General features: G+C 38.3%; 1 protein-coding gene across 1 annotated transcript in view; it reads left to right on the top strand.

Annotated features, from left to right (window-relative positions):
* The window catches only part of PTER (phosphotriesterase related), a 127430-nt gene extending 114703 nt beyond the window's left edge, over positions 1–12727 (top strand). The window contains exon 6 of the mRNA XM_056800156.1: positions 8909–12727. Within this exon, the coding sequence (XP_056656134.1) occupies positions 8909–8933 (25 nt within the window). The 3' untranslated portion in view covers positions 8934–12727. The remainder of the gene's footprint in view (positions 1–8908) is intronic.
* Positions 12728–13428: the final 701 nt, after the last annotated feature.

Genomic DNA, 13428 nt, shown 5'->3' with positions numbered 1-13428 from the left:
GAGGGGTTGGGGAGGGGGGGAGGAGAGGGGCAGCAAAGGAGGTGCGCAGCAGCTTTCCCGAGTCACTGAACCTGGACTAAAGGGTCATCCCAGTCTTTGCCCTTCTTTTCCTCTAACTCGAGCAGCATCTGATTAATGGAGGTGGAGGGACTGGACCAACAGTATTTCACCAAGGCCTGGCTCACATTAGCCCTTCAAGTGTTATGTGCAATGCCATTTTTAATATCAATACAACCCGTTCGAATTTTGAAATAGCATAAGTGAAAGTTCTTTTGAAAGCCATCTTGTTCTCCTGACAGGCTTCTGAATATGAAGGAATTTTGCTTCTAGCAAGAAAGTTAGCATATTAAACTTACTGGCAGTGGAAGTAATTGAGTGTAGTTGGAGGCTAATTCATACCTGCCCTAAAGGCCAAACATTTTACACATATGGATCAGGTTTATCTTTGCCCATGCTTTGGGAACATGACCAAATCAGGCTTAACAACACTGCTTCTGGAAAGAGTAAACATACATGTACATGCATTTGACTCAGACTACTGTTACACACACACACACACACACACACACACACAGAGATTTCATTTCTTAAAAGAATTCCAGTCTGAGGAAGCGACTATTTAATAAACTGCATTCAAAAGTCTTCAGTCAAAGCAGGGTATCACAGGTCTCTAGGAAATATCTCTTTCTCTCTCTCTCTCTCTCTCTCTCTCTCTCTCACACACACACACACACACACTCACACACACACACACACACTCACACACACACACACACACACACACACACACAGATATGTATTTTCCATAGGAGATTCCCCACGTGTGTTGAGGGGATGGGGGAGAGCAGTAGAAAATGAGAAAGGGATGGAGAAGAATGGGCAACTTTAAGTGTGAAGTCAAAGAATAGTCTGAATTTGTAATATTAATGGAAAAGTCCCCAGAGTGGATATTAAGCAAGTTATCCCACCAAGAATACACAAGACACACAAGAGCAGCTTTAAATAAATAAGCAGCATTGATTCCTAAATGGTACTTCTGTATTCAGGAGCAATGGACGTCAATCAAATGTGGATGACATTTGCTTGTCAATACGGGAATGATAGCTGGGAAGACTGTGACTTATTACAGCAGGGCAAGAATCCCAAATGAGAATCAGGAACAAATAAGATAACCACTACCAAATAATAACATCCTGGTGATGATCGGAGGTCTGTGATCTTGCCTATAATTTCAAGTAGGAAAAACCTTATTCACTTTGCTTTGCACCTTGCCCCTTTCACCCTGACCACTTATATTGGGGGGGTTCTTTTCTGTTCTATGACGGAATAAGGTCAAATGAATAGTCAGGGAAATAAAGATTAGTTGATTCTTTTAAGCAGAAATGTCAGCAGCTCCTTTTCCTCTTTCCTGGGAGATTCAGAGCTAAAGAGTAAGGCCAATAGGCATTGGAGTGGATTGGGTCGCCTTATCTTCCTGCCTAGTTGCTGATAAAACCACTGTTACTATAACTTAGAAATATCCCTCCTTATCTCCTAACACCTCTAGTCTCTTTCTTCTCCAGTGGTGATTGATTCACACAAATATATTTTGTGTGTGTATGCATGTGGCTTTTAAAGAATCATCTTTATTGAACAGATACAAGATACTTATGTCACTCTTGGCTCCATTATATTTCCTCATGAATACTTTCCTGAAGAATACTCCTCTTTTTAAAAATGTGAGAATATATAAAGAAAAGAGATTGTTCTTTAAAGCATCAACCAAAATCAATCTTCAAAGCCTGAATATTGCCAGGACTATACAGGTGGTAGAAACAGGGAAGAGAGGATATCAAGGGATAAAATAGATGCTGGTAGAAACAGCAGATTTTGGACTAGAACCATAGAAATTGTCTTCAGACCATTTTTGCCTCCTCTACTGAGAGTGGAAGAGATTGAAGCTATTTTGCCCAATGAGACAAGCTGACCCAGGTATCAAACTCTTTTGTCCTCCCTCTTTCCTTAATTCTAAACTCGTTTTATTTACCAGTCTAGTATCTAATATCTTAAAAATGGTCTTAGACTCTGCCAGAGACCTAGAGTTGTTATTCATTTAGAGAACATTAAGTGCCAACTATGTACAGATCAATCTACCATTCACAGGTTATGTGGGCAAAAGGAATTGTAAAGTTTATAGAAGACAAAAATCTCTACCCTAATGAAACTTATAGTCTACAGAAAAACCTCATCACAGACAAATCCTATAGAATATTAAATTATAAGTGTATTATAGAGAAGTGAGATAAAAAATCATATGAACTGGAGGAGTGGTAGGAGCTGAGTACGGGACTACAAACTCACTCAACCCATTATAATGATTATAATCAGCCCCGGATGATGCTTCACATCCCATCCACCAAAGGGCATATTACCATCTTCCCTACCACTGTTTAGGTACATCCTTTTTCATTCCCCCAGACCTCCCCCCACCCATTTCCATACCACCTGGTCAGAAAATAGTCATCAAATCAACACTACCATGAAAGCACTTGACAACTGACTGCACCATGACTCTACTCACTATCCCAGTGATACACCCAAACTCCCTCCTAGCCACCAATTGCCCTATACGTCATATTTTCCCAAACAGAATATAAGCTTCCTGGGGGGTAAATATTGTATCTTCTTGTATCTGTATCTCCAATTCTTAACACAGTTTACAGAATAGCCTTTAGGCCCTTCTAGTGCTTAAATCCTTTTTCTTTCAAAGTTGTTACTGAGCAGGGGGATCATGGAACACTTCATAAAAGAGATAGAATTTGAGTCAGGCTCAAAGGATGGATAGGAATTCAAGAAGTAATGAGGGAAGAGGAGACAATCTTTAAAGCACTGGGGACATGAGACTGAGAGAATGTAGGTGATGTTCCAGTGGAGGACTGGGTATACTGGTTTGGCTGGAATACCAAACATTTAGAGGGAAAATCAAATGAAATAATCCTGGAACCACAACTTTACTGAGCCAAGCAAAGGAGTTGCTGATGAAAATTTGAGAGTAAAGGTGTGACATGACCAAATCTATGGCTATATTCTAGCAGCAGTATGAATGGTGAGTGGTAAGGGGAAGTAGAGGGGAAGAAGACCACCCTGGCTTCAGTTTTCAACAAAATTATTTTCAACCTACCATAGCTGTGAGCTCCCTTTAGATGGATTATCCTGGGGGAAATAATATGAGACTTGGCTTAGGGATGATGGGTCCCATTGCTATACTGTTGATTTAAATGATGGATCCTCTCCACTCTGTAAGCTTAAGAGGTAGCTAGATGTCTTAGTGAATAGAGGACTGGGTCTGGAGTCAGGAAGACCTGAGTTCAAATCTTACCTAGGACATTTCCTAAAGGAGTGACCCTGAGCGAGTCTCTTAACCTCTGAATAGCCCAAAAAGAGGTCCATTGGATCCTCTGAAGAAGGAAATGACAAAGCACCCCAGTATCCTTGACAAGAAAATTCCATGGATAGCTGTGATCCATGAGGTCAGGAAGCATCAGAAATGACTGAACAACTCCACAACTATGTGCCTCTCTTCTAATCCAAAACTTCCATCCAGAAATATCCTCATCAGGTATCCTGAAATCATCTCTTTGTTGTCCTCCAAGCACATCGTGGGCTGTTTTGTGGGGTAAGCCTATTCCTAGTTCCCCAGAAGCAGTTTTAGTGGCTCTGAGGCCTCAGAAGTTTCACTCAGAAAGTATTCACACTTTACCTCTTGTTCTGACAGTTCGAATAACCCATCTGATAAGGCATATTACTCATCCTCTTTATATGTATATAATAATAGAAATGTGTCAATTAAAACAATATTTGGTTTTCTCCAGGCCTCCTCCAAGTACCATTTCCCCCCTCTCCTTTTCTGTGTTCATTGGGATCCACTTTTGAGAAGAATACCTGGCCTTTTGCCAGTAGAAGTCACTCTACCTTCTTTCTGACTTTTTCTTCCCTTTAGCATTTACCATTCTTTAACCCTTTCATGGTTTTCTGGCCTAATCCAAGCCAAATATTCACCCTGTCTCATTTTCTCCCCACTTCTTTTGTTCTCTCTCTATCTTCTCTGCCACTTTCTGAAGGTTCAGCTGATCCTAAGTGCACAACTCCCACTCAGGCATGCACTGCCATCAATTAATATTTACTGAGCACCCACCGGCAACATGGCACTACTCAAGACTCTTAGTAGGCAAATAAATATTTAGTCACGAGAGTGATTGCCACATCTTGCAACAGTTAACCAGAAATAGCATTTTTAGTAGATCAGGAAAGATAATAATGGAAGTAACTGGGATCAGACTGTAAATCAGAAACAGAGACCCAAAGCTACTAAAAGTACTTGGTTTATATCTAGATCATTTCATCTCTCTTCTCTATACCTGGAAGGCATTCCCTCATCACCTCCTTCTCTCTGAATCTTCCTCTCCCTTCTAAGTTCACCTTTGGTTCCATGTCTTTGTAGGGCCTTTCCTAACCTCATCCTCTTCCCCTCAGTTGTTGGTACAATCCCTCCTTGCTCAGGGTACCTTGCATTTATTTACATGTAAATGTTGGAGGCAAGTAGGTGGCTCATTGGATAGAGCACTGAGCTTAAAGGCAGGCAGATCTGAGTTGAAATTTGACCTGAGATACTCACTAGCTGTTTGACCCTAGTAAAGTCACTTTACCTCCATTTCCCTTCATTCACTGGAGAAGGATATGGCAAACCATTCTAGTATCTTTACCAAGAAAATCCCCATGGACAGTATTGGTCTATGGTTCATGAGGTCATGAAGAATTGGACATAAATGAAGAACATGTGAGATGTCTTAGTCTTGTTTTTGTATATTCAGAGTTTTATCAAGTGCTTTCAACTTAGTAGGTGCTTTATAAAAATTTGCTAAATTTGATTGAAGAAAATGAATCTAAAAATGGCCTTCTCCAGGGACCCCAACACATAACCAAAAGTCCTCACAGAAAACATAAGAATTTAATTTACTGCTAGAGACCATCCATTGGATTGTAAGTTCCTTGAGGACCAGGTGCTGTCCTCTGTATCCCCAGCACTCTGTAAAGTGTCTGGCACACAGTAGGCATAGATGCTTATTAACTGACTGATCCCATGAAATAGGTCTATATCTCTGTAAAAAGCTGGTGATTGGAGATGGTGAGTTTGTACCCCCTTTTGGCAATGGAGTAGGAAAAGTGAATGACTCAGTGGATATTTAAAAGGAAGTTATCACACCCTCAGGGCTCTCTTCCTTTTGGGCTGCTAATAGTATAAAAACCATTTCATGTAGGGGGAAGGAGTTAGCTAGTTCTACCCTTGTCCCTACTACCATTCTTGTTGTCATATCCATGACGTTTAATGTTTATGTCCTACCTAAGCAAGTTTGACCTTGGGTTTGGAGATGCTTCATTTGTTTTCACCCTTCCCTGATCCTATGGGAATGAAAAACTATCATTCAATGAACAAACAAAGAGTAATATGGAAAAATGTTTTACATGACTACACATGTAAAATCTCATCAGAGGGCTTACTGTCTCAGGGAATGGGGAGAGAGTAAGGGAGAAAGAGTAGGAAAGTGGGAGAGAATTTGGAACTCAAAACTCTTTTTAAAATGCATGTTAACTTTTACATGCAATTGGGTAAAGTATTCATTTTTTTAAAATTACAACAAAAAAGGAAGAAAAAACAAGTATCCTTCAATGGATGTCTCTGTCTAGTCTTGGAGGTGACCTCCAAAAGATCTGGCGGTCCCTTATCATTTTTGTCAGAGCTGGCTGGTAGCCCAGGGAGAAGTCTGCAGCAACTTCTCCCATGATCCTAGGGAAGAGAGCACCAGCAATATAATGGGTCCAAGCCTGATCTGACTTGCCAGAAGACATGAACTTAGAGGGAGAAAGGCAAATTGCTATGTAAAATGTCTTATCTTACTATGGCAATGACACTGGCCTCCTGGCTGTTCCACAAATAAGATACTCCATCTATCAACTTTGGGCATTCTCTCTGCCTGTCCCCCATGCTCAGAAGGCTCCTAAGAATAATGTCCCTTGCTTACTTTAAGCCCCAACTGAAATCTCACCTTCTATAGGAAGTCTTCTCCGATTATTCCTAATTCTGGGGTCTTTTCTCTATTAACTCTTTCTTATTTATTCTAGACAGTGCAGTGGATAGGGTATCAGACAAATTGTGAGGAAGATCTGAGTTCAAATTCAGCCTCATATACTTACTAGATAAGATACCCTGAAGATCACTTAACTTCTGTTTTCTTGAGTTTCCTCATATATAAAATGGAATTAATGATAGCATTTACCTCCCAAGGTTGCACCAGTTAGATGGATGGAGTGAAGAGGCTAGAGTCAGGTGGAGCTTGGTTTAAATCTAGCCTTAGACGCTTACCAGTTATATGATCCTGGGTAAGTCATTTAACTCTGTTTGCCTACATTCCTAACCTATAAAATGAGCTGTAAAAGGAAATGGAAAATCCCTTCAATATCTTTGCCAAGAAAACCCCAAATGGTGTCACAAAGTGTCCGACATGACTGAAAATAGACAACAAATGTTCCAGGATTGTTATGAGGATCAAATGAGATAATAGTTGTAAAGTGTTTGGCACAGTGCCTGGCACATAGTAAGCACTGCATAAATATTAGCTATCAATATCTTCATCATCACCATCATTCTATATCTTGCTTTGCATAAACTTGTTTGCATGTTGTCTCCTCTGTTGGACTATAAACTCCATGAGGGCAGAGACTGTTCAGTGCTTATCACAATGCTTGACCAACTGTAGCCAATGAATAAATGTTTATTGATTGATTGTTTAATCATTTAAAATGCATTATAGTCCATTAAAATTTAAGTATTAGCCTCAGGGAAAGTGTAATTGTGGTTATAAATCATATTAACTTCATTCTATTTTAAATATTTCTGTCAATGCCCACTTTGAGTCTTTTGTATCATTAAGCATGTTTCCCTTAGAAAATAAATAGCTGTCCCATACCTGATCTGTATCATATCCTTCCCACTTTGAGGAGACCTAATCCTAATCCATAAGCAGTTTTTCCCTGAAGCACTGGAGCTGGAGTTTAATAAGTCAAAGAATTTTTTAAAAAAAGAAAGACCATATTTCTTCTCCAATTAAAGTTCTGGGTCCCTCAGGGTTGAGCCTAGCCCAGACCATGTATGAGGTTCGAGAATAGGTCCTCTTAATGAAGAACAAATTGGCTACCTGCAATACCCAGCCCCTTGAGTTAGAAAGATGATGAAGTACAAGTAATCAAAGGGTTCTGTTGCCTTTGTTACTGAGATAATCAAAGTAAAATAGACAAAAAGGGAGGAGAGCTTCCAAAACCTGATGGCAGACTAGAGCAATGCCTTGTACACAGTAGGCACATTATAAATGCTTAGTGAAAACTGAGATATCATGGTAGAAATTTTGTTTTTAATTAAAGCTATAAAAATTACATGTTTATAGGTTCACAAGTCTTTAACCTTCCAAATGAGCATGATGCCTGTACTTATCACCATCACATCTAATAATTAGAAATCGCTCAAGAAAGAAGGAGGAGGGGGAAGATAATCACCCCAAGGTCCTAAAGCACAAGACAGGTCCTCCAGGAATTAACCCATGATCTTGACAACTCAGCCATATGAAGATAGATGGATAAAGGCAGAGTACCAAACCAGCTGCTATTTGACTGTGGGAAAATTCCAAGCCAGAGAAACATTTATAAGGACACTGTTGGGAAGCCCAGCAGCAAATAGATCAACTTGGCAGGCAACCATCAGAATTGTGGTAGGTTGGGCTTCTTTTTTTCCTTGTAAATCAAAAGTATCATGCAGTCTGTGAGGTGAACACATAGAACCATAAATAGGCACGACCCTGCCAAAAACAAAAGCAGCTGCCTACTCAAGGGCAGACTATGAATGGGATTGGTAGGGGAATCAGTGCTGGTCATTCTTAAGTTTACCCAGTCACATTCATGCTCATGAATGGTAACCTTGTCAGCAGCTTCACCTCAAATAGAAACAACAGTGGTCCAAAGTATATATTATAGCCATCAGGAGCATTAGGCAAATAAGCATATCAACTCTACCCAAATACAGAAAATTATTTAAATATATTCAAAATCACTTGAAGCACAAATTCACAGTGAGTGGCTCCCTAGAATTTCCAGAATCAAATATAAAAAATTAAGGAGGGTATCGCTTTTAGTGCCCTTGATACCCTATCCCCTTCCTACCTTGTTTGCCTTCTTACACCTTCCTTCCCTCCATATACCTTGTGATCCAGGAACACTGGCCTCTTTGTAGTTCCTCAAATACCTATACTCCATCTGCCAAATGTGAATCTTACTGACTGCTTGGAATTCCTTCCATCTTCATTTCTACTTCCTAGTTCCTCTGGCTTCTTTAAGGATCTAGCTAAAATTCTCATTTTGCAATAAATCTCTCCCAATCTCCCATAATGTTAGAGCCTTCCCTCTAAAACTTCTCTGGTTTAGCCTTTGTATACTTTATTTGCATATAGTTATTTGCATATAGTCTTTCCCTTTAGACTGTGAGATTCTTAAGAACTTTTTTTTATTTATTTGCTTTGCCAATCTTTCTACCTACATTGTTTAGCACATTGACTGGTACATATTAAGAAATTAATAAATGCTGGTTTACTTGATATAATTTGTTGACTTGAAAAAGGAATATTAAAAATACAAATGTGTATTAATCTTTGACACTTAAAAAGTAGAATAAACCCAATGATAAACTTCTTAGTTTTAATACATTCAGCCTTGGATAACCAGGTCACACCTGAGCAAGGCATTTGACTCCCCTGCTCAGATCCAATCAGAGGTAATAAATTCAAATATTTTTAAATATTCTCAATTTTTCTCTTAATTTTCACAGGATCCATCTTGTCATCTGCAGATGAAAAAATCACCACATAAAGACAATTACAGTCAACTCCTGATTATTTACCAAGTGGTTATAAAGCTATTGAAAAAGCAACATGGTATGGTGAAGAACATAGTAGATTTGTGTTTAAGAATACCTCGGTTCAAATTCTACCACAGACATTTATAAGGTGTGTGACATATGGAAAATCATTTTGTTTCTCAGTTCTTCAGTTGTAAATTGGATGGTGGGGGTAATGTTATCCCATACTCATCAAGTTGTTGTGAGGATGAAAACATCACATATATAAAGTTCATTGCAAACCCTATGGTACTATATAAATGTGAAGTATACCATTTGTGTAGTATACTAATTTAGATGTTCATCTCTGTTGCTCCTCCTGTCCTGATTGATTACTATTCTTATCTATTTCATTGCCCAATCACCCCTCTACTAATGGGGTGAAGAGACAACACAAGAGGATTAAGCTCACATCACTCACTTTGCCAGTGATGACTCTGGTCTAGGAAGGAAGAGGATGAACATTTAAAGCTATGGACTAGAATAATTAAGGAAGTATCTGAGCATTCCTTTTTCTAATGATCTGCCATTCCCATTGCCATGGATGATTCTGAAATGACCACACATATAAAATGTAAGTAATGCTAGATATTCAATTACTAAGAAGCATTACTATATCTTGGTCAGAGTTGTATTGTAGTTATGGTATGTGGAAAACAGTGATGATGAAAGGTAATAAATAACCAGAGAAGGTACCTTTGGCAGTGGTGTTAAGGGCATCAAAATGTCCAAATTTATGGGGGGGGGAGGCATTTGCTATTCCTCAGTTGCTGAATGATATTTGTCTGAAGCCCAATTTCTTCCCCAACCCATTCAGGAAGGTGCCACTTTGTACTATCATCAGAGAAATGATCAAAGTGTTGGTAATGCATCCCCAAAGCTAAATTATCCCAAGCCATATCTCCAACTATACTTTCAAATCTTAAAACATGTTATCAATTGATTAATAAGCATTTCAGCATCTACTGTGTGCCAGGTACTATTCTAGGTCCTGGGGATACAAGTACAAAGAATGAAACCATCCCTGCTTGCAATAAGTTTAATTATATTTTTCTTGGAGGAAATAGCAAATACATATAAAATATATGCAACATAAATAGAAAGTGCCTAAATACCAATATATACATGAAGCCATTAAATATGAGGGAGTTTAAGGGATAATAGAATTTTCAAAGATCAAGAAAGGCTTTGTATAGAAAATGGTTACTAAACTGAATCTTTGAGGAAGAAAGGGAATCTATGAGGCATACAAAATAGCCCAACTAACACTTTGTAAGGGCTTGTTCTAGGTATAAAGCTTCGTTCTAGGTACTGAAGGAAATACACACTTTAAGGCAAGACATAATTTCTGACCTCAAGGAGCTAATAAGGGAATATGAGAGCAACACAAATAGTTACAATAAATAAAATGTCATGGTTCCATTTGATTGCAAGCTCCTCCAGGGCAGAGACTGTGTTTTTTCTCTTTTTGTATCCTCAGCACTTAGTTCAGTATCTGGCATACTTCAGATGCTGAATCGATGTTCATTAAACAAGGGATATTAAATATATCAGAACATTACAAAACAGGCTCTTGATCTCCGAAGAGGTAGATCGTTACAAACCAGGGGAGGTAAGGCATCCGTGGAGGAGGAGGTCTTTGAATCTCACTGTAAGATATGGGGAGCAATTCAAGAAGAAATAAAAAGGTCAAGGAGCATTTGAAGTTCATGAATAGCCTGAATCAACGTGTGGAGGCATGAGTTCACAGTGCACATTTGGAGGACACATCTAGTGTTATATGAAGGGGACTAACAGTAGGGAAGGTTGAAGGTTAGAATGGTATTGGGTTGTGAAGGGTACCAAATAAGGTTTGGGAGTTTGAGCTTTACTCAACAGCCAACAGTGGGCAATTAAGAAGATTCATCTTCTTGAGTTCAAATCTGGTCTCAGATACTTCCTAGTTGTGTGACACTGGGCAAGTCTCTGCACAATTTGCCCAGTTTCATCATCTGTAAAATGAGCTGGAGAAAGAAATGGCAAACCACTCCAGTAACTTTGCCAAAAAATCCCCAATTGGGCTCAAAAGGAGCCAGACACTAATGGACAGCTAAGTGGTACAGTGGATAGAGTACTGGGCTTGGAATCTGGAAAACATCTTTCTGAGTTCAAATCTTGCCTCAGATACTTACTAGCCATGTGACCCTGGGTAAGTCATTTAACCCTCTTGGCCTCAGTTTCCTTATCTGTAGAAAGAGCTTGAGAAAGGAATGACAAACTACTCCAGTATCTTTGTCAAAAACAAAAACAAAACCAAAATCACAAATGAGTTCACAAAGAATCAGATACAAACATTGATAGTCAACAGAGACTCAGTGAAATAAAAGAGGATTTCAGGTGGATCTTGGTTAGAGTTAAGCATTGTTTAAAATGACCCATCTACATCTCTCTAAAAATTAATTCTGAACATTCTACTGAATAGACCGTTAATGCCTCTATCTGCTTTTCATTATTCTTCCAAACCTGGTGCCACTCTAACTTCTAGCCTTAATTCCCATATCATGCCTCTCCATATATCCTATGCTTCAAACAAACTGGATGAATCTTCCAAATACACCCTAGGCTTTCATACGTCCACCTCTCTGCCTAGCTTATTATCCATGCTTGAAATGTGTGTGTCCTCTCTCAAGTCCCTATTCATCTTTTAAAAACCCACTGAAATACCACTATGTTGTTATAGGGACATAAAAACTGGAATCAATACCCTGTTAACTCCACATTGTTGTCTTTCCATGACTGTTATCAACTACATTTATTTTTATTAACTATCTGAAAGTCTAGGAAGAAGTAAGAGCAAAGTGGGCAGAATAAAGTGTAAGCTGAAGGAAAATCTGAAGGAAGAAATGAGCAGGAGGGATAAAATTCAGAAACTTCAAAAGGATTAAACTACTTCTTTAAACCGGTGCAAACTCCTCTAGCAAAAATAGCAGGACAAAAACTACTTCTGTGTCATCTCTATCAAACTGACCAAGACATTAAAATTTAAACAATGAAGAATTGAAACTCAAAATAGGGCAATAAAAATGGTCCTATGATGAAACTTTATTAACTAAGGGTCGGATACGCTACATGCAGTCCCTTATTTGAAAGGTGGGAGTCTGTAGAGTCTGTACTCCATTCCCCCCATCTGTAATACATGCCTTCCTCAACTTGGTCATTTAGAATCATTAGCTTTCTGCAAAGCATACCTCAAGTGCCAGATAGAGCAGGAAACTGTTCCTGACTCCCTATTTATTTGCATCCTCTCCCTTTTGAAATTATTTTGCATTACTTGACATATACCTAATATTTGCTTACTAATACAATGTAATGCAACTAATGTAAATTTGTTCAGTAGAATATAAGCTCCTTGAGGACAGGGACCACTTTGTTTTTGTCTTTAAATCCCTGGCACTTAGCAGAGTGCTTTGCAAATAATAGACAATTAATAAATGTATGACAAATTCAAATAAAATTAACTAAGGTTGACTCTTTCCCCAACCAGTGTTTTTTAAATTAAATATTCTTCTTTACTAATAACTTTAAAGATATGTTTTTAATGCTGTATATTTGTGGGACTGGAAAGGGAGAGAGTAATTCTCCTTCAGATATTTAGGTAAATTCTCAAGAATTTTTGTCTAGGGGGGAAAACTCCACATTGCCCACCAACACCAGCATGTCTCCTTGGATTTCTGGAGCAAGTTGACTAAATAAACTATATCTTCCATTATCAATTCATCTGGGTATTTATGTCATCATTTTTTTACATTATATCCCTGAAATTGGTAATATACTTACTTTACTTTCAAGCCATTTTGCAGGTAGAAGAATTGAGATTAAGAGAGTCAAAATTATTTCTCCTTAAGGGAAGCCAGAAGTAGGAGCTAGAAAAATAGAAATTAGGTTTGGAAACAACTTACAAATCACCAGATCTTCTTGAGTGTATTTTGAAAAAATTGTGGGACAGAGGAGTCAAATGTCTAACCATCCCACATCCAAAAACAGAATGAATGGAATATTAGACTGAACCACAGAGTATTCTGAAAACCATAAAGAATTACTATTAATTTTCAAATAAAAATCAGGAAAGATGGAGATAAGGATGCCCACTGGTATGATGAGACTTAGTAAAAAGTACTTACAAATTTCCAATCTCTTTCTTTTTAGCTTTTAATCTCAAAAGACCAGTAAATATAACTAACTATAGACCAAAAAGACTCTTTTAACTATTTAGAATATTAATATGCAAGTCATGTGTACAGGGTCTTGGCCTGTGAATTACTACATATAAAAAAGTATTGCTGCAAATATAAAACCATCATCTTAAACAAATAGGAACTTAACCAAAGCACATATGAATGGGAGATTCCAAAGCTATAAAATGATTGCATATACTATTCAACAATGATGTACATAAATACCAGGAATGACAC

This window comes from Monodelphis domestica, chromosome 5 (assembly GCF_027887165.1).
Source record: "Monodelphis domestica isolate mMonDom1 chromosome 5, mMonDom1.pri, whole genome shotgun sequence".
Taxonomy (NCBI): Eukaryota; Metazoa; Chordata; class Mammalia; order Didelphimorphia; family Didelphidae; genus Monodelphis; species Monodelphis domestica.
The sequence above is the reverse complement of the archived record's forward strand: the minus strand, read 5'-3'. Positions and strand labels throughout refer to the sequence as shown.